Source organism: Poecilia mexicana, unplaced genomic scaffold, assembly GCF_051168715.1.
Source record: "Poecilia mexicana isolate PSO_F unplaced genomic scaffold, ASM5116871v1 scaffold_16, whole genome shotgun sequence".
Classification (NCBI taxonomy): domain Eukaryota; kingdom Metazoa; phylum Chordata; class Actinopteri; order Cyprinodontiformes; family Poeciliidae; genus Poecilia; species Poecilia mexicana.
This window is the reverse complement of record NW_028263385.1, coordinates 18064629-18084675: the sequence shown is the minus strand read 5'-3', so window position 1 is coordinate 18084675 and position 20047 is coordinate 18064629. Positions and strand designations below refer to the sequence as shown.

Genomic DNA, 20047 nt, shown 5'->3' with positions numbered 1-20047 from the left:
TCATTCATTTATCAGACGGTGCAATTTCAAAGTAATTTTATTAGTTTATTTAGATACATGAAACTCACTAAACTGATGAAACATCTTAATGAATGAAATAACTTAATAGCTTAAAAGAGAAAGAAGGAAAATGAACAAAAGCTGAGCATGCACTGATTAGCTGTTGATATGAATATATGAGACAATCAGAATAACAAAAAAAAAAAACAAAAAAAAGGAAACCTAGCTAAATAAAATCTACATATTACACAAAGTATTAAGACGGTCACAATATTGCCTTAAATTTTTCTAAAATAGATGATCTGAAGTTATACTGTATATTCTTCTGTGGGTATAGTTACTTAAGATTTCTCCCTGACTGAATATAGTGCACCGAGGCTGCTTTCTATGACGGCTGACCGATGACCTGTACAGCGATGATGAAGGGGGGGAGGAAGCATATGTTCGCATGTGTTAGATGTAAGTTTGGTAAACACGTCTCTTTTTCCCTGACTCGTTACATCCCGCAGCGTTACAGATCTGAGAAAACCTATGTCCGTTCGAAATCAGTAAGAAGAATTATAGGGTAAAACAGTCTTCTCTTTCCAAATCCTAAAAGAAGGGAAACATTTAAAACTGTAATCCAAAAAAAAAAAAAAATTAATTCGCAACTGATTTAAAAGCCCTGTGACACACGCTAAATAATAACATTGTCGTTTTTTTTTTTGTTTTTTTTTGGTTTGTTTTTTTTGTTTTTTCTCCAAACGTCAGCTCCGAGTGGATCTCCAAGTTAAACGAAAGCAAAAGTTAGGACAGCTCTACAGAGAGGAGCCGAACACCACTACATGCAGAAGAGAGCTTAAAGTGATTCTTTTTCAGTGGATGGCAGAAGGTCTGCAGACTCCGCTGGTTTTCGGTTTCCTTCAGTCGAAGTTGAGCGGGTGCCCGTCGAAGTGGGTGAGCACGTGGTTCTCGAACACCTTCTGGTCGCAGTCCAGGGGGAACTGCTCGCTGCACATGGGGCAGATCTTCCAGTGGCTCTCCACGTGTTCCTCGAACTTGCTCTGGTCGTAGTTGGGCGGGAAGATGACCTCGCAGAGCGGACAGCGTTTCATGTCCATGCTGTGCGCGGCGGGGGAGAGAGAAGGCGAGTGGAGGGGGGAAGGGAATAAAAAGACAGCGGAAAAAGCAGAGAGGAAGAGGAGCGCTCGTGTTAATGGAAGTCGAGCAACAAACAGGAGCGCCGGCTAATGAGGAACGTGTGTTTGATGCAGTGTGGGTGGCCCGCTCGTCGACAACGGTAACACAAAGGGCGGCTATGTTACAGAAGCCGAGTGAGGCTAGGGCATGGCTAACACTAAAGCTAAGCGGGAGAAGGTTTTTGTTACCTGGAGTCAAAGCAGAAGGGGGTTTGTCCGTCATTCACAAATGAGCTGCGCGTTTCTGTTCCTAGCGGCTGTTCGTTGGTGTTAACCTTGGAGGGGGGGGAGAAAAAACCAACATAAATATGAAAAGAGACGATCAACAACAATAAATAAAATGCCTACAAAGTAACTACTGGACACTAGAGTCGCTTCCAACGTTGCCAACTTGTTAACTTTACGTCATGTTGCAGCCACAAACTACTGCGTTTTGTTAGGATGCTGGTTTTACGAGCAGTTCACATTTCTGAAAAAAAAAAAAAAAAAAAAAATCCATGCTTTTCAGTCAGTCCAGTCTAGCCAGTAGAATCAATTTTCCCTGAAATCGCCGTTTCAAGTTTCTTAAGGAATGTCTCAAGTTTTTGTGAATTCCTCTTTGCAAAATGGTTCAAACTTAGAGCCTGAGTTCTGCCAAGAGACCAGCTGTGAACGTTGTTTTTCAACTTTTGCCAAACATTCTCAGACAAATTAAGATCTGGACATTTATTAAGTTACCCTCAACTCAATAATAACCGGGACATCGCTAACTGTAGTCCATATTCCAACTTTTCGTTAATTTCCTTTATTCTGCTTCTATAATGCTATGTTTTCATCATCTAAAGCTCTTTGAGTTGCCTTGTTGCTAACATCTGCTACACAATTAAACTTGCCTTGCATGCTGGCAAATATGTTTTATCTTTTGGTCTCATCTGACTAAACTCCATCAGTTTGCAGAGACTCTTCCACAACTTGTGCCAAACTACAACCGGGACATCATCTTCTCAGATTTCTTTCAACTGGAAAGAAACCAACACTGTACCACTTTCCTTCCTCCTCACAGTCATTTTTTGGCTCGGTTTAATCCATAGAATCCTACAACACATATTGAGGTTTGTAGCTGTAATGACAAAAAGTACATTTTTGCATGTATGGTAGGCAACTACTGGGATGAAATACGAATTAGGTTTTTGACCTAAAGTGCCATGCAGAGGACTTGGACCTCTGCTTTTCATGTAAATCCTGACAAAGCGTTATTGCGTGGTTAAAACAGGCGAGGAGCTCACATTGTTGTTTTCCTCTGCCTCTTCGTGTCCTTCCGGCCGGCTGAGGTTGCGGGAGGGCTGGATGCAGACCACATTGCTGTCCCAGGAGGGTGGGCCTACGGGGGGCAGCTTCAGAGGCTGATCATCTGAGAACTCTTCCTCTGTCTCATCTGCAGAGACATAATTCAACCACTTTAAAAAAATAAATTCAACCACTTCAAAAAAAATGAATCCCACATGCTTTTTTTTTTTTTTTAATTCACCTTTTGAGTCTGAGATGGAATAAGGGTTCCCAAAGTGTAGCTTGCTTGGACTCTGAGAGACCAGCAGTGGGGTCGGGGTGTCCTGGGCGTAAGGGACGGGGTACTGCAGAATTAAAGGCACACTGGTCTGGAGGTTCTCCAAACTGGTTTTCTCACTGGCCCCTTGATCGCCCTTCTTGCTGCTGCTCTTCTGGAGCTCCTAGAAAAACAAAAGCAGAATTTAAACTATGTCGCACCAGGAAAACAATAGTGATGTGTCATTTTTATTTTTCTGCCCAGAAGTCATCAAGTTGTTTTGGGAATATGATGCAAGGGACCTTTTTTTTTCCTTCTTCTTCTTCAAAGCAAAGCTTAGTTAGCAGCTTTATTAAAGAAAAGAAAATCTATTTATTTTTATGATTATAACCGTTTTGTAATTAATGAGGTCAAGCTAACTGACAGTCTTTGAACTGTACCAGCATTAGCAGCATTAGGCCTGCCAGGGCCTAATGCCCTGGCAGGCCTAATGCTGTGGCGCAAAGCAATGAAACAGACAACATTTAATTTGCTTCTACAATTAGTGGTATTTTAAACCCAGACGAAATGGCAGAGAGAAAATTGTATATTTTAGGGAATGTTTGGAGTGGCAGGAGTCTATAAAAGAGAAAATGAAAGCTGTTACTAACCCCCTCCAGTTTTTCCTTCTCCCTCACAACGAGTGCAAACGTGTCCCTCAGCTCCTTCAGCTCCCGACCCTTCTCGGCTACTTGACTCTGAGGTAAACAATGGACACAAAACCAAAAGGAATGAAAAGGCCATCTTTTCTTACACTTAATGCGCTCCCGACTGAAAAATGTCTGGCTGAAATACAGGCCGGCTTCGGCATGTGACATTAATTGATCACAAGCATAAACGGCTTCCTTTGGCCGCGGCCTGATTTACGTTCGATACTCCTCAAAGCAAAACAACCTGCTTGGATTCTCCCGAGACACTAAGCAAATATCCGCCTGACCCGAGCCAAGCGCAGCATTAGCAGTGCGACTAAAAAGGATTCCTCCGAGCCAAACCTCGCTTGTCTCCAGAGCCCGACATAAACAGCAGTAAAATGCCGTCTGACAGATAGGCCGGCTCGTAAACAACACTGTCAGAACAACTATGTTCAGGGGAGGGGGTGAGGGGAGAAGAAAGCATCAAAGTCTCGATCCTTGAGCAAGACCAGCCACGGACGCCGATAAAAACAGTCGGGTCTGAAGACCGGACTTGCTTTGAAGGCACCAGCGCCGCGCTCGGAGCCTGACCTTATAGCGGTCCTCGGCGGCAGCCAGCTGCAACTTTAGACTCTCGTTGGTCTTCAGCTGCTCCTTTAATTTCAGCTCCGTCTTGGCCAGCTCATCTGCGAACAAGCTGCTGCGCTCCTTTTCCTCCTGAAAGGCGACACACACTCGTCACCCTGTTCTCCTCACACTTTGTCCCCTCGGGAGTAGAGGACCCGCGCATGTTTTGCGCAGAATGCCGACGGGTCGCTTACCATCAGCATCTGCTTGCATTTCCTGTATTTGTCGTTTCTGTCTGAAGCTTCTCTGCTGATGCCTTTGAGCTTCTCTTGGATGATGGCCTCCAACATGGGGTCAGCAGAACCTGGGCTGCCTGTAGAGACGAGAACACGGCCAAAAGATGTAGATCACCTCATTTGTCACGGTTTAAGATAAAATGACTGCTTTTATGACTGAAAAGGGCGCTGGGGGCAGAAAAATCAAAGGACATAAACCAAGACAGTAAACTACTGTGGCATTTTCTAAAACATTCAGAGTCTCTATGATAAAGCCATCTACTTCTTCCACACAACCAGACAGAGCTGGACATAAATACCCGGCACCGATGTGTCTGGACTCCCTGATGCAGGGATTGCGGCGGCGGCCTCTTGTGCTGTGCTTTTCTTCACTTCCTATGAACAGCAACACAAATGAACATTAAAAGAGAAGGCAGAGCGCAACGTAACATCTAATGTGAGTTCGGTTTATGGATAAAGCTCGGCGGCTGGAACCTACCCCCTGCTGTTCAGACAGTTTGAGGACTTGTTTTTGCAGTCGCTGGCATTCCTTGTACTTCTCCTTGTAGTGCTCTGCCGCCATGAGCAGCCGCAGCTTCAGGTCCTCCACCTCTCTCTGCAGCTCTGCTACAACAGCCGGGTCTGTGCTCGCTTCCTCCTCCGATTTGGCCTGTTTTTTTTTTGTTTTTTTTTACAAAGACAGGAGAAGTAAAAGAAGAAGAAGAAGACCACCATTAAAATGACTGCATGAAAACAGTGTAGGAGTCGAAACTGGTCAGGGAAAAGCCTGATCGGCTAAAGTCATCGTCTAAAATAATTGAAATGAGGCCCTGCGCTCGTCCTCACCGCCTCCTTTTTGGCGTCTGCCTTCATCTGTTCGACTACGAGTTCCAGGTGGACACATTGGGCCTGAGCTTCGGCCTTGGCCTGGCGCAGGGCGTCCGCCTCGAGCTTCATGTGGTAGAGCTCAGACATGGTGCGATCTCGGGCGCTGGAGGCATCCCTCAGTTCGGCGGCCAGCAGGGAGGACTGCTGCTGGTTGGCCTGGAGCTGATCCTCTTTCTGCCGCAGCTGCTCCTTCAGGGCCTTCATGTCACCCTGGTACAACCACATGTTATTGTCACATTAGACTTTTATGTCTAGCAGAGGTCTCAAAGTCACTATGTAGTAGTTAAACATTAAAAGGCACCATCTTCTACTGTTGATGCTAATTTAAAACTTAGTAAAAAACAGTAGCAATTCGTACCAAAGGAGAAACTTTGGCCAGGATTTCTTTGTACTGTCTTTCCTGCTCTGTGAGGCATGCCTGCAGGCGTCCCACCTCCTCTTTGAACTGGGCAATGGTGTTTTCTTTGTTTACATCCACGGACTTTAGCATCTGCAGCTCCGCGCTCAGCTTAGTGTTTTCCAGCTCCCGGTTTTTCAGGTGAATCTGATGCGAGCACAATGAGAAATATAAAGAAAAAGAAAACACACACACACACACACACACACACACACACACAGACAACAACTATAAGCAGTATGAGTTTTTATAACTTTTTAACCTTTTGCCTCATTTATAAAAAACACAAAAATTTAACATTTCAAAATTTCATGCTTTTCCAGGCTGAAATTTCTGCAATTTTTGTGCAGCTTTTCTAATAGTCAGAACAAAAGCTTTAACCGGTTGGGTTTTATTACCTGCGAGTTGAACAAATTACCAAACAACACAATGCCTATAACTCGGCTTCTGATTCACACCTTGCGGGTCTTTTTTCAAACTCATGAATTCGCTTCGCTTCCCCATTCTCTCTACGCTGTGGTCGTCACAGCTGCTAGCACACTTTTTTCTACCACATTTTCTTTCCACGAAGCATCTCATAAATGCTCTTGCTTGAAGGACTCTCCGGGTGCTTTCACAGCGGCCCTGTTCAATCAAACTCCGGTCCACGTACGAACCGGCCTAGAAAGCCCGGTTCGTACGTGGCGGTGGGAATGCGTAATCAAACGCTGATGCAGACCAGAAAAAAAAAAAAAAAAAAAAAAAGCGAAGTCCGCCTAAAAATCCCGGTCTCAATCCGGTTGAAGTGAATCCTGGTGCGGTTTGAATCCACACGCGAGACTGCAAGTGAGCATCTGCTTCGCTGCGCCCCGTTGTTGTGCAGATGAATGTTTTTATTGCTCTTAGGTAATACTGTAATTTCATGAGAAACTTCAACTTTGAGTTTCAAAAGCTAAACACCCTAATCGTCAAAATTAGCATAAAAAAAACTGCTGGAATAAATAACAGTTTGAATTACTGAATTTAATTAACGTGGATTTTAATCTAATTTTAGACACTTTGTCTCGTAAAATCTTGTCTGGATTATCCTACTCCAAGTTAAGATTCTTTAACGGTACAGTTTGTGATTTGCTTGGCATCTACACCAAGCCCAGTCTAATGGCCACAGTGCTGATTTAAACTCATGATTTAAGATCATCCAGAGACCTTTCCCAAAAAAGAACTAAGAAAGAAAAATGCTGAATTGGTCTGGGTTTTTTTTATTTTTCAATAAGTGCCCATTTGTCTGTGTTCTGCTAGTTACTAACATTAACTAAAATCGGAGTGAAAATTAAATCTTAGACACTCAAAGACTTCTTCCACGCTCTCCTTACTTCTGGTTAAACCTATTCGGGTTTTTCACGACTGCGTCAAACCCCTGCTAATAAATCTAATGTTGTGTGACCTCATTAAAAAGAAACAGAGATTAAGATAGGTTTTTAAAATTGTCCTTCGGCAACATCCTCTGTGTGATGGTGCAAGCTAAATTAGATATGGGGGTTTTGGGCTTCATTTCTGTGGCGACACTACAGTATGTGGCCCTCCCACTTCCTGTGGAGCACCCACCACAACACAGGACGCACAAACACCAGACGGACCGGGAGACAGAATAAGGCATGCCCCGTTTAGACTCAAATGTTCCACTACACAAAATTATTCAAAGAGCACAAAGTGGAAAAACAGGAAAGAATTGGGGGGGAAGAGAGTTAACGAAAGATGCCTCTAAGTCTGGCGTTTCTCAAATTACACAGCAAATGATTTAGAAGGTAAAGCTGTCACTAAGTTTTTTTTGTTTGTTTTTTCTAAACAAACCAGAAGGGTGATACAGATATATCTGGCTGCAAAGTTACTTAAGCTCATTTTACGTACATTTTGATATTGTTATTTCTAAAGTTCAACTTTTAAAATAATTAAACATCACCTTGTAGAGTTCCTTCTCATCTCTCTCATTCTTTACATGAGATTCAAGAGCCTCTTTCTCTAGAGAGACTTTCTTCAATCGATCTTTAAGACTAGATAAACAAACAAACAAAAAAAGATATTAAAAAAATTAGTTGATATTAGTGCATAACGGCAAATTTTGGGGTGTATCCGTTACAAAAATCCGAATTCATCTTTAACAACTTCACCTGTCCAGCTCGGTTTCCTTTTGAAGTCCCTTCTGTGTGACTCCGATCAGATCCTCTTCCAGCTGTACGATCCTGGCCGTGGCCTCCTCCAGCCGCCTCTTGACCTCCTCCTTCTCCTCCTGAAGGGCCTGAGACGAGTGCAGCACCTCCTGGGAAGCAAACCACCAAATAAAAAAAAGGAGGTTGGACACTTGAGCTTGCTGATTTACACGATGGCTAATTGAAATCGTACTAATAAAAACTACGCTGGGTTTTGTGCCAAAAGATGGAGGGTCTAAACGGATTCAAATCTGAAATAACAAGAGTCCTTTCCACGTCTGGCTTTGTCTCAAAAGGTTTGGAAAGATGCATGTACGGCATTAAAATTTACTGTCGTCGAAGTCTAAATCATAAAGAAAGTCACAGCTCCACGTAGAGTATTTTTTTGAACTCTGAAGATGAATTAAACAAAAAAAAAAAAGGCAAAATAAATTTTTTACAATTTGCTTATGAGAAGAGTTTCGGGATCTTTATATTCACACCACATAAAAATTTCATATAAAAGTAAAGCAATAAAATTAACAACCACAAAATCTGTAATCATATTTACATCTGTAAAACCTTTAAAACCCAGCAGATTTATGACACACAGCGGCGCACCAGATCATTACTGACAATGCTCTTAAGACTTAATGTTATGCTATAAAAAGCGGAATGACAACCTTGATAATGCAGGCATTTCTATTTGTCAGAGTGTGATTTACTACTTTAGTGTATTGCTGGTTCGAGTTACTCTGCATGTTTGGGCTGCTTCACTAGGGGGTGCTAGCAGACTGTTTGGCCATAAATTAAAAAAAAAAAAAAGGTTAAAACAAGAAGAATGGTCATATAAATGATGTATTTTAGAATCTATAATTACTTTAAAGCAAACTCCCAGTGCAGATCAAAGCTAAAAGTGAGGATTTGGTTTCATCAAATAGATGGGAGAATTAAAAATACCGATCTGCACGGAGCTGGCAGGCCTAACCAGAATAAACGTACTTGGATCTCTCTTCTCAGCTGGGCACAGGTCTCCTTTTCTTGCTCAAACTCCTTCTGCAGGCTGTCCTTCTCTGCGTCAAGCTGCTCCTTCTCCTGCTGGATGAGGGCCACGCTTTTCAGCAGCTCCTCTTTCTCTCTCTGAGCTTCTTCCACTTTTTGCTGCTCGAACAAGAAAAACTGTGAATATTTTGTCGCTTTTACGGCAACCAGGTTAAAAGTCTGCGCAGCTTAAACGAGCGGTGTCACATGATCCTGCACCTCAAGCAAGCCGGCTTTGGTGGTGACGACCAGGATGTCGGAATTGCATTCGTCTTCGACAGTCAACAGCTCATCCTCGGAAGGGCTGTTTGCGCGGAACTGGAAAGGCGTGCTAGCCCCCCGGATCTCCCCTTTGTGGGTCACGTAGCAAAACTGGTAGAACTCCCCATCGTCATTGGGGACATAGTAACCTAGGGAAGTAATGCATACAGTGATTAAAGAAGGATGCAAAGGAAAGTAGATTTAGTAAAGTAAAAGCAGGTAGGAATTTTCTGCACTTAGCCATATAGAGTAGAAATGGTTAACATCTTTAGATTTAAAGATGGTACTTTGAGGGATTGCGACTACCTAGCTTAGCAAGTCAGAGGCAGACTGAGCTCTATCCCTCTATACCGTCGGCCCTTTCACAAGATGCCATCAGCCCAAAATCACATGGTTCTGGCCCAAATCCCAGAAGAGTTTAGTAAATTCTTTGTTTTTAAGTTTGTGTTGGTGGGGCAGTAAATGAGGACTTGATAAACCTTTAAAGCTTTAAATTTTTATCCCCATATTTTTCAGCCCAGTAGTTTAAAAATGTACCATGTTACTTCACATATATACTCCGAGATAACAGGAGTTTATTAATACCTAGAAACCCTGATCAACTTGAATAAGTATAGAAAAATCTACGATTCAGCTATATATATTCTAAAAAAAAATTTTTAGAAATAAAATTTGACCCACCAGTTATTTTATGAAAAATTATGGCTTTTAACAGAGGAAGTTGGTGTTTGCTACATCATAAATTTACACAATTTGAAGCATCACCTAAAGCTAAGTAGTGTGAGATTTTTCTACAATAAGGAACGACTAATATGACTTCTAGTCATCTCTGCCAGCCAGGTGTGTAACATTTTTTTCTAAATCTGTAGATTGATGAGATAGACTGGAATTTTAGTGCACTTAATGGTTCAAGTCCTGAACCCCTACAATCCTCTGAACAGCTCCTTCATATACCCTCATTAAAACGTGTCAGAATTACAGAAAGCTTACAGCACGACCTTACCCTGAAAGATCACGGTTCTGTTGACTGCTGTGCCTTCCACGTAGTTCTCGGGGAGAGGCGACCACAAGAATGTGTAATAATCCCTCGCTGTGCTCCAACCAACCTGTGACACATCGAGGGGAATCCGTTTAACCAGACGCTCCGACCACATCAGTGCATTATAATAACAATGGGGAACCAACAGGGGAGATTTTTTTACATGAATCTACAGGCACTTCCAAATGATCTCAAGCTGGTATATTGAAGTAATGAAGGGGTTTTTGAATCTGTGTTGCCATGGCAGCTAGGAACATGTCTACAATTGCAATTTGGCCAAGGCTACCATAACTCAACCACCTCCCGGAGGCTTCAGGATGCTCATCGTGAAAAAGCCCGAGTGCGGAACTGCAGCAACAACTCACTGTTAACAGGAAGAGGGAAATAGGTGAAAATTTTATACATAGGCAACTTGAAAATGAAAACCAAAATGTAATTACATGTATTTTATGTCTTGTTAACTGATGTCTGCTGAGGAGAGGGGGGGGGAGGCGGGAGTGCAGAAAATACATCCACGACTTCAAGACTGGTGCCATAAAAGTGTCAAACTGAATCAGTGTCACGTTGAGAGGGCTGCTTTTAGGCGTGCACACATGCATCCGCAACAAATCCAGTGAAACCAGACTGTGACACCAGCCTTTGTCACAAAACCAAAGTCGGTCATCTGATGCAAACTTTGCCAAAATTTATAATTCATGCAAGCTGACATAACAGTAGATTTCGGGTTTTAACTTTCTTTCCCTTGACTGGCCAGTTTATCTTCTCAGCTGTGTACAAACACCCCGCAGCTACAGTGCTGTGTGTTCATGTGAGTCACGGATAGAAGGGTTCTGGAGTTCCCAAAAAAAAAAAAAAAAAAAGAGAAACCCCAATTGTTGCCTGTGCAGCTCCAGCCTCCAGCAGTTAAGAACAGGAAGCAATTAAAACATGTGCCTTGTTAGTGAGTGTCATTACTGAGGGGGCTAGCTCTAACCGGTCCACTCATTAGAGCTGCAGAGGTGGTGTTTGGGGAAAACTGAGAGGAACTTAAAGCATTCTGGTTAGAATATAAATAAGCAAAAACAGAGACACGGCGTTGAGCTATCTTAAACATGTTTAAATTAGTGACTCGGTGAAGAGAACAAGCTTTGCACTAAAGATGACTTTTTGCTTTAAACACTAGAGGATAATGCTGCAGTAGGTGAAACATGGTCAATGCGCCAGTAAGGCTGCGTAGAACCAGGAGTGAGCTTTTAATGAATCACACAAAGAGGTCGTCCTTAGAGACAGTTTAATTATAAAGCTGAGTTTGCGTTCTCTGACGCCTTTCCTCAACAAGAATCCTTTATGAACCACAGAACCGCCAGCAAGTTGCAGTGTGGTCAATGTTCACAGAGACAAGAGTCAAAGTCTTTGTTTGTCTACAGGCAAACAAGAGCCAGTAGGTCATTTATTCACCACTAATAATATATTCAGTTTTTTTGTTGTTGTTGTTGTTTTTGTCTATTTAAGTAAACTTTTAAAATTGTACAAAAACTGTATTTCTTGTTAAAATGCAGGAGGAGATATTACACAGATTTTTTTAAAATCCTCCATCAATTATAATCCTATATTATGACAAGGAACGAGCTAGAAAACTGTAAAATGCAATCAAAGACTGATCTAGATGACAGTGACAAAACACTAACAAATCAACTTTGATTGAATTTTCAACAAAAACAACAGCGCCCCAACTTGCTGCTGAACCCTCTTTGGACTCCAATGAATGATTCCGACACCAAACGACTCACACGTCAATCACAGGACTTAAAAGGTTTACAAACCTGCACTCAGCATTCTGAGCAGCTACTCGCTTTAAGATCAAACTTTGAACCTAGATTGAAACAGATTCAACCTAACATAACCCTTGTTTTTTCCTGATCTTTGTATTTGGCTGTATACAAAAGCCTACATGACTTTTGTAAAATGATTTGACAAAAAAAATACATTTATCATGAGAGTTTCCATCCTTTTCCTCACTACTTTGAACTTTGCTATTACCTAGGTAACTGCTAGGCAATAGCAGTTACGTATTTTGTGCAAAATAGGTAACTGCACAAAATAAGATAGTTTCCAATGTCCGACTTTTAAGCATGGAGAAAAAGAAGGCCTGCTAAAGTCCTTATAGGAGAAGACTTTCAGGCCAGGCCAGATGCAAAATCTAAAGAACTGTTTGTGGACTTGAGACTGACCCCTGCTGACATTCAAAGGGTCACAGTAGACAGGGTGGAGAAGTGCAAGTACTTGGGAGTGTATTTGGACAATAAAGTAGACTGGTCAAAAAAAGAAATCCAAATCCAGAAGGGCCACTGTTGTTTCTGAGAAGACTCAATGTCCTTTAACATCTGCCGGAAGATGTTATGGACACTGGGTGAGTCTGTGGTGGCCAGCGCCATCACCGTCTTCGCTGTTGTCAGCTGATGCAGCCTGAGGGGTAAGAACATCCACAGGAAGGCCAGTCACGTCGCAGGGGACGAACTAAACTCTCTGGACGTGGTGTTGGAGAGGAGGAGAACGTTGTCCAAACGTGGGACGATGTTAAGCTCGTCCTCACATCCTCTCTATTATTTGCTGAACACTTTTAGGAGCTTGTTTAGCAACAGACTCAGACTGCCACCATGTGACACAGGGCAACATAGGAAATCATTCCTGACTGTCACATGTTCAGCCTATGACATAACTCATTTACACCAACAGGTTACTTTAAATATAATCTATTATTTTTTTATATTTTTCTTACCGTCTTACATGGCTAACTTTACATCAGGTGACTGGTGTTGCAATGTCGAGTAACTTCCCCTTTGGGATTAGTGAAGTATTTCTGATTATCAAAGGGAAAAGCGGAGGATGGAAAATATGGCAAGGATTCACATCTGACCTGGCAGCAGAAGTGGTTCCAGTGCCAAACGAGCATGCATTTGTAAAGTGGAAAGTACATCAACAACACTTCTGTCAGTCTGCTAATCCTCAAATGCTAGCTTGAGGTGTGAAAGAACATAATGACAGCACACTGAGCTACCTGTAGCTGATCTCTGGAAATTAGTAAAAAGTAGCATCTTAAGAAGGAGCGCTTGTATGCGTCAATGATTTCAACTAATGTTCCAGAAGACCTAAATGTGTTAGCTACCATTGGTGACTCTTTATTTCTACTTTATTCTCTGCTGTGAAAAACCATTTAAAAAGGCATACATACATGAAAAGATAAATCAACTTGGTTTATTACTCAAGTTCCTTTCAAAGACAAACACTTCAAACAGGAAGAGAAGTTCAGCAGGAAGCAAACTAAACAGAGCTGTTAGTTTGTGTTTTTTAACTTGTTGTCAAGTTGTCTAAACTTTCATCTCATCCCTGGTAGATAAAAAGCAAGTTAGCTGAGAAGACGATCACTAAACTTCAGACAAAACTAAGATAAATTACTGCCACTGTACTGGATTTAATGTGTTCCTATAACGAGATCCATGTGGGACACTTAAGTTTGTGGTGAGGGCCAAGATGCTTCACTCCCTCTGACCGAGCTCATCTTTGAAGTACATGTGAATGGCTACACTTGCAATATTTTAGTTTTGTAAGGCCTGACTTAATACTTTGTTTCTATGTTTTAGGTAAATAAAAAAAAACCCTCCCTTTCCGCAGTCATACTCTAAAGAGTAAAACATTGTCTCCAAAGACAGATTTTATTCTCCCTCCCAGGGTTGCAAGAACAAAACTATGTGATTCTTGCAGCACTGAGAGAAATATGCAAAATGTTTTTTGTTTTTTTTTGTTTTAGTTTTTTGCTGTGTCTGAGAAATATGAAATATAAGTGATGTTGTGTGTCAGCCCTATGAAGACTTCCAGGAGGTTCTGCACATTACATGAACTTTATTCTTGCAGCCTTGAGTACAAGGGTGACTTCCTCCGTTCTTGTGGAGTGCGCATTGACCTTCAGATGTAATTAGACACCCAAGATGTCAGCAGGTTCCAGATTTACGATGCACTAGAATACCCTTCAGCAAAGAAAACCTCTGCGACAATAATGTTTATTTGCATCTTATAGTCAGTTTTAATGCTTTCATAAAGAGGCGACGATGTTCCCTCACCTTAAATATGCCAACCCAGTCCTTTGGATGTGGTTTGATGAACTGCGTCAGGGTATAGTTACAATCGAGCGCAGCATGGGGCAGGTAACTCTTCCCCACATTCTGGAAGATGACGTGGGCAAAATTTGATGTGTCCATGTTTCTGCTCAATAAGGTCCCATCCAGGAACAAAGCCATATGTCATTCAGCAGTGGCTGCACAGGAAAGTACATAAAAAAAGGATTAGCCAAAGGAAAAACTTACCCCAGTGTTGGTGTTTACTGTGACCAGGAGCAGTAAAAAAAAAAAAAAAGAAAAGCAAACTGGAACAGAATAAAACTGAATAAAAGTGTGAGGTGCTAGTGGTTTAAGGGAATTGGTTGGACACTATAATGCAACAAACAAGAACGTTATAAAAGAGGAAGACAGATTTCATTACATTTGTTGTCATTAAAGGTTTAATAAAACACAAACATTTTATCTTAAAAAGATTTATGCTTTTGATAACTCAGCAAAGCGATTAATCATTGTTTACTCTGAACTAACCTTTGCAGCATTAAGATCCCAATAATCAGCCAATACCTGATGAGTTGCTGGACACCGCTGCTCCTTTCTATCAGGTTTATGAGCTAAATATAGCCAAACAGCTGCTATACAGTAACTACTAGCTAGAGGTGTGCCGATCGATCGGTCATAATCGGGCCGATTTTCGTGAAAAAGTGCATGATCGGTGATCGGCGATCATTGTCTTTTACCAATACCGATCACCTGCTTCTCATTTCACAGCCTGCTTGTGCAGCTGGTCTCCTCTTTCCTTCACTCTGCGCAAACGCGCAACAACAAATCCTAAGCGATGTGGAACTATAACGCACTGAGTGAATGGGGAAGTTTGCGTGTTGTGGGGAAAATTGAAGCACGTCAAAAATGCATCAACACAACGAAGCTAATACGACATAAAAACAATGCCATACTTGACGGAGTTTGGCTACATCGAGGCTCACTGCAGTAAAAAAGACATACGGAGGATCAGATAGCAGGTAAAGCAGCGCACAGCTACAAACACTCACCTGGATTAGCATGACGGTCAGAAAGCTAAACAAATAACCCGCAAAATTATTTAAGTCTTCGAGCTGCGATGTAAGACGCTGGTTCTGCTCTCCTGTTGAACCGCTGCTACGCTACAGGTAGTTATATTTGACAGACGGAGCTTCGCTTCTGCTCCACCTGGTGGTGACTCTCACACCGAACCTCTGCTTAAAGCTGCAGCATCTAACTTAAAAAAATAAATTTTACATACGTATTAAAACTTTCGCTGTCCTAACATGAGACAGATAATCTCTAAAAAAAATAATCGATCTCCTCCCTGTTCTGCATAATTACTCCGCTCAGTCAGAAACAGCCAATCAGAGCTAGCAGTAATCAGCTAGCCGCCATGCTAACAGGAAGTTTTCGTTCAGTAACTCTGGATTGTTTATTGTAATGGATCCTGTTTTTGCCTTTGAATGTTAAGTTTTATACTTGAACTTCTTGGCAATGTTGAGAGGTTTTATTTTGGCTCTTTGCATTATTTAGCCTCTTCAGAGCCTTCATATGTTATCAGTCTGTTAAAGATAGTATTATCAATAGCAGTACAATTTGCACAAAGCCTGTTTTGTTTAGTTTTCTTCTTGGAAAAAGTTATTAAAAACAAGTGTTTGTCTAAATTAAGGTGAATTCATGGTTCCTTTTTCCACATAATGTAACCGGTAGTGTTTATGATAAAAAATAAATAAATAATAATTATGTGATCGGTATCGGTGATCGGTATCGGTGTATCGGCCCTCATGGGTGATCGGTATCGGTATCGGCAGGAAAAAACCTGATCGGCACATCCCTACTACTAGCACAACTCTTTTAATAACTGACTTGTATTTAACATCACAACCTGAGTAAAATTCAGACAGTTTACTCAGGCAAACACATATCTGAGTCGATACATGTAAAGCTACAGATAAAAAAAGAGAATTCAGATCCATTGTTTGCTTTTAATAACCCTTAGAGCTACACAAGAAATAAAGCAAAATTTGAAAAAGCCAGGCTTTCCATGATTTCATAAAAGTTGGTGCTAGTTCATTATTCTCAGAAAATTAAATTTTCTATCAAATTAAATTGATGACCATTAAATGTCATTGGGCTTAAAACTGTTTAAGAAAAGTACAAGTTGCTTCAATTGTTTTTCATTTGCTCTTCCAATGTTCGCCATTCGTTCCACATGGTTAAAAGCACTCCTATCTCAGCCCCAATTTCCTAGCAAAAACCAGCTGCTGTTTGTGCTTAATGCGTTCAGTTTCTATGTAAATGAAAGGCTTTTACAGTGCATATAAAAAGCAGAAACATCACCTAACATTTGGCTTTTCCTGCCGTGAAAAGCCAAATGTTAGTTGATGCTCCTGAGGAAAAGTACAACAAACACAGAGAGCTGTTGCTATACACTGGCTTCTATTCTGATAGAATAGGATGTGAAAAAGTGTTGTTGAGTCCATTAGTCCAATCAAAATCTATATGGTAGCTGATCAATTTTAAAAGTCCCTAATTTCTTTGAAGTAACTGGATATCACAACTTCCTGTCTGAATAAGTTTAAAGGATTCCAAAAAGAAAGAAAGACACCAGCAGGGTTGGGATTTTAATGGCATGCATACCTCTGTTTAAGCAATCCCCAAATGTCATCACAAAAAAGGCCTTCAGTAATTTACATGTCTTAAGTTTTTTTTTTTTTTTTTTTGCTAAGATGACACTAATTACCACAAGAAAATTCCTTCAAAACTGCCTGAAGAATACTCAACTTGCTTTCAAACCATAGTTTGGATGGGGCAATATGCATGTAACCATATATATTTGGTGAAGGGTGTGTGTGTTTCAGGAGCAGATGTAGTTTTTGTTCAGTTATGCAGTGCATATAAACCTTAAAAGCCAAAGCAAGACAGCAATAATTAACATTCTGCAAAAGAATTGGATGATCTGCTAATCACAGTTTCTGACTGGTTAGACATTTTTGTTCCTATTGTATGAGTTATTTGCATTTGGGTCTGGGTTGATGGCACCAATTTCACACTGAAGCCACTTCATGATTTCAAACTAAATAAGTTACTTTATCTGCACATTTCTAGATCAATTAATTTAGGAATCAATAATGAAATGTTTCCTATTTTAAAATGAATGTTGATTTGTTATGTAAGATACTTAAAACCAGGAGTGCAGCGAGAAATCAACCAGCTGATAAATCGCCCCAGATTTCCTTAATTTTGGAAGATCGTTGATCGGCCGATACTTGCATGTGAAGCCGATCTTATCTATCTCAGCAAAGGTCTTAAAATCAATGACTGTCTTCTTTTGCTGTGCTGTAACAGAGGTTTGACTGACAGACCCGCCCACCACGTCATGTCTGCTGGTTGACATGACGTGTACCCCTAGTTATAAGTTTGCAATTAGCGATAGTCACCCCACTGTTGCCAACTGAGCGACTTTCTTGCTATATTTGCATCGTTTCAGACAAAAAAAAAAAACAAAAACAAAAAAAAAACAACAATTACTAATGAACAAATTCAGAATAGCCAGGTCAGGTTTTTTTTTTAAAGATTAGTAATTGTGATTGGTCAGAAAATTATAATTGGTGTACCTCTACTTCAAACTAGCAGTGCACAATTTCAGAATCAATATTTAATTGCAATCCTAGTGTCGTTATTGGCAGTAATGAAATTGATAATAAACCCTCTCGGTTTTCATGGGTTTTAGAAAATGGGGAACCAAAGAAATACACCTGGTGTGGACATAATGTGCAACATAATGTGCAGCTGTACTTAAAACTAATTTAGCTATAAAGCAGAAAAAAATGTCCATAGCTCAATAACATCACTTGTGGTTATTTTTTTTTAAAACATGCATCAAATTTATAAGCACTTCATTAAATTAGAAAAATAAACCTCTCATCTTTAAATCATCACAACTGCATTGCGATATAATCTACAAATGTTAAGATTATCCTAAAGCAAAGATGAGAGAATTGAAAATGTTTGGCATTCTTAATCCTTATTTTATTTGATTAGTTTATAAATTTCAATGTGTGAATTTCATAAAATGCTGTCTGTAGGAATGATTCATTATGTTTCAGCTTACTTTAAATGGCAAAAAAAAAATAGTTATGTAAACTTCGAAAACATCTGAAAAGGTTTTACATGGGATATTCTGGACTTACAATTGCATAAATTACAGGAGACTTAGCCACTCGATTCTCCTCATCATTAAAAAATACAATAAAAATGGCAAATATGATTACACTTGTTTAAATCCAGTTTTCCTATATATGTCATTGTACTCGATATAGGCAGAGTTACAGCTTGCCGTTATATCACAAACATAATCGACTAATAAAACACATTTAAACTTACATTGAATTCGCTGATTTTAAACTCCACCATAAAGTCAACACATGATTATCGATAACGAAGGCTCTTAGGGGGAGTTTCCATTTGGGCCTCGGTATTTTTTTCGACGTAGTTTGGCCTGGGACGGAGAATTGTCAAAAACAGATCATAACTATCCTTCAGAGTAATCGTATAATAAATAGCCTTACAATAAAACTAAATGTTAGAGAAAATACGCATTAAATTATCCGTTTGTAAGCAAGTTTCGGACAAGGCCTACAGAAAACAGTAATCATATCTGGCTAGCTTAGCAATACAGCTAGCTAGCAGCCAGTTGGCCTTAGCGACATACTTTATGAGACACTTTAACCATTCATCCAAAAGCACGTAGTCTTTAACATCTCAGCAAAACAGTTACGTAATGTGTTAAATATTCTCCGCGTTGTGTTACACAACGTCCTTGACAAATAAAAAGCAGACACTTCAAGAAAAAAGAGAGCACAGCTATCAGTTGAATACAAGGTTATAGCTATGTAAACAGTTAGCAACTTTAGTGGTACCAAGCTACTTTCGAAACGCACTTCGAAAAGCTCACAAAGTTAACAGTCGTATCCTTATTCTATTCATAAAATACACATCAAACATACCTTGTGGACATGTTAAACATCAGCCAACATCCAAATGTATAATAGAAACGCAGTTGACGCAGTTCAGGGCTTTCCCGTGTCCTTTTCCTGGAATAATAATAACATAACGTCACTTCCGCAAAGTGTCTGCGATAAAACGTGTTACACACCCGGCCTACCTGTTTTCTTATATCGAAACACACTGTTTAAGCATTGTTATACACTACATGACATTTGTCATTTGAACTGAATATTAATACTTCCCCAAAATATGTCCTTTTCTGAATTTCTAAGAACATTTATTGTTCAAATTGGTCTTAGGTAACTGGCGCAACATAGCTGATTTCTTATTCCATTCCTTCTTTAAGTTGTCATGTTTGTTTTTTGTTGCTGTTTTTGTTCTTTGTGTGTGTTTGTGTGTGTATGCGTGTGCGCGCATGCGCGTGTGTCTGTGTGTGTTTATATCTCAGCCAATTTTAAAGCCACTTTTTCTTGCTAATGTATCAACAAGGGGATATCCAACATTTCAGGGCTTTCCTAACTTTCAAAAGCCAAGCATTTTGAGTCAAAGAGCAGGTCTTTCACAACACCTGTGTTTAAATGCAAAGGCACAGTTGCCTCAAAAAATAATTCTTGAATAGAAGAACTGTCTGCGACAGACTGGCGACCTGTCCAGGGTGTACCCTGCCTCTCGCCGAAACGTTCGCTGGAGATAGACACCTGCACTCCTCCCAACCCCACTAGGGTCAAAGGTGTACAGAAAATGGATGGACGGACGGACTGACGGATGTATGGACGGACGGTTGGATGGATGGATGGATGGATGGATGGATGGATAGAAGAACTGTGTAATCTGTAATGAAGACTGTCAGCCTTTATTTTATTTATTTATTTATTTATTTATTTATTTATTTATTTATTTATTTCAACTTAGGAGTTC

General features: G+C 40.5%; 1 protein-coding gene across 3 annotated transcripts; it reads right to left on the bottom strand.

Annotated features, from left to right (window-relative positions):
• Positions 1–21: 21 nt before the first annotated feature.
• On the bottom strand, positions 22–19305 carry tax1bp1b (Tax1 (human T-cell leukemia virus type I) binding protein 1b). 3 transcript variants are annotated; one of them, XM_088014201.1, is made up of 19 exons: positions 19287–19305; positions 19129–19215; positions 14102–14295; positions 9969–10071; positions 8924–9114; positions 8666–8824; positions 7646–7794; positions 7438–7528; positions 5460–5645; positions 5060–5311; positions 4713–4883; positions 4534–4609; positions 4193–4311; positions 3963–4088; positions 3351–3437; positions 2686–2884; positions 2444–2592; positions 1368–1453; positions 22–1101 (listed from the first exon to the last, which is right to left on the bottom strand). In XM_088014201.1, exons 3-19 carry the CDS (start codon positions 14276–14278, stop codon positions 903–905), a joined length of 2520 nt encoding a protein of 839 aa, XP_087870327.1. In that variant the 5' UTR covers positions 14279–14295; positions 19129–19215; positions 19287–19305; the 3' UTR covers positions 22–902. The 3 variants fall into 3 exon arrangements, with proteins under 3 accessions (XP_087870327.1, XP_014849901.2, XP_087870328.1); XM_014994415.2 differs by lacking the exon at positions 19287–19305 and adding an exon at positions 18506–18620; XM_088014202.1 differs by lacking the exon at positions 3351–3437.
• Between the last annotated feature and the right edge of the window lie 742 nt (positions 19306–20047).

Excerpts from the sequence above, each read along its gene's own strand:
- tax1bp1b (XM_088014201.1), bottom strand. The coding sequence starts at position 14,278 with ATGGCTTTGTTCCTGGATGGGACCTTATTGAGCAGAAACATGGACACA. Across the intron at positions 4,884-5,059 it reads CAGACGCCAAAAAGGAGGCG|GCCAAATCGGAGGAGGAAGC; the intron begins GTGAGGACGAGC and ends AAAAAAAAACAG. Across the intron at positions 2,593-2,685 it reads TTCCATCTCAGACTCAAAAG|ATGAGACAGAGGAAGAGTTC; the intron begins GTGAATTAAAAA and ends ATGTCTCTGCAG.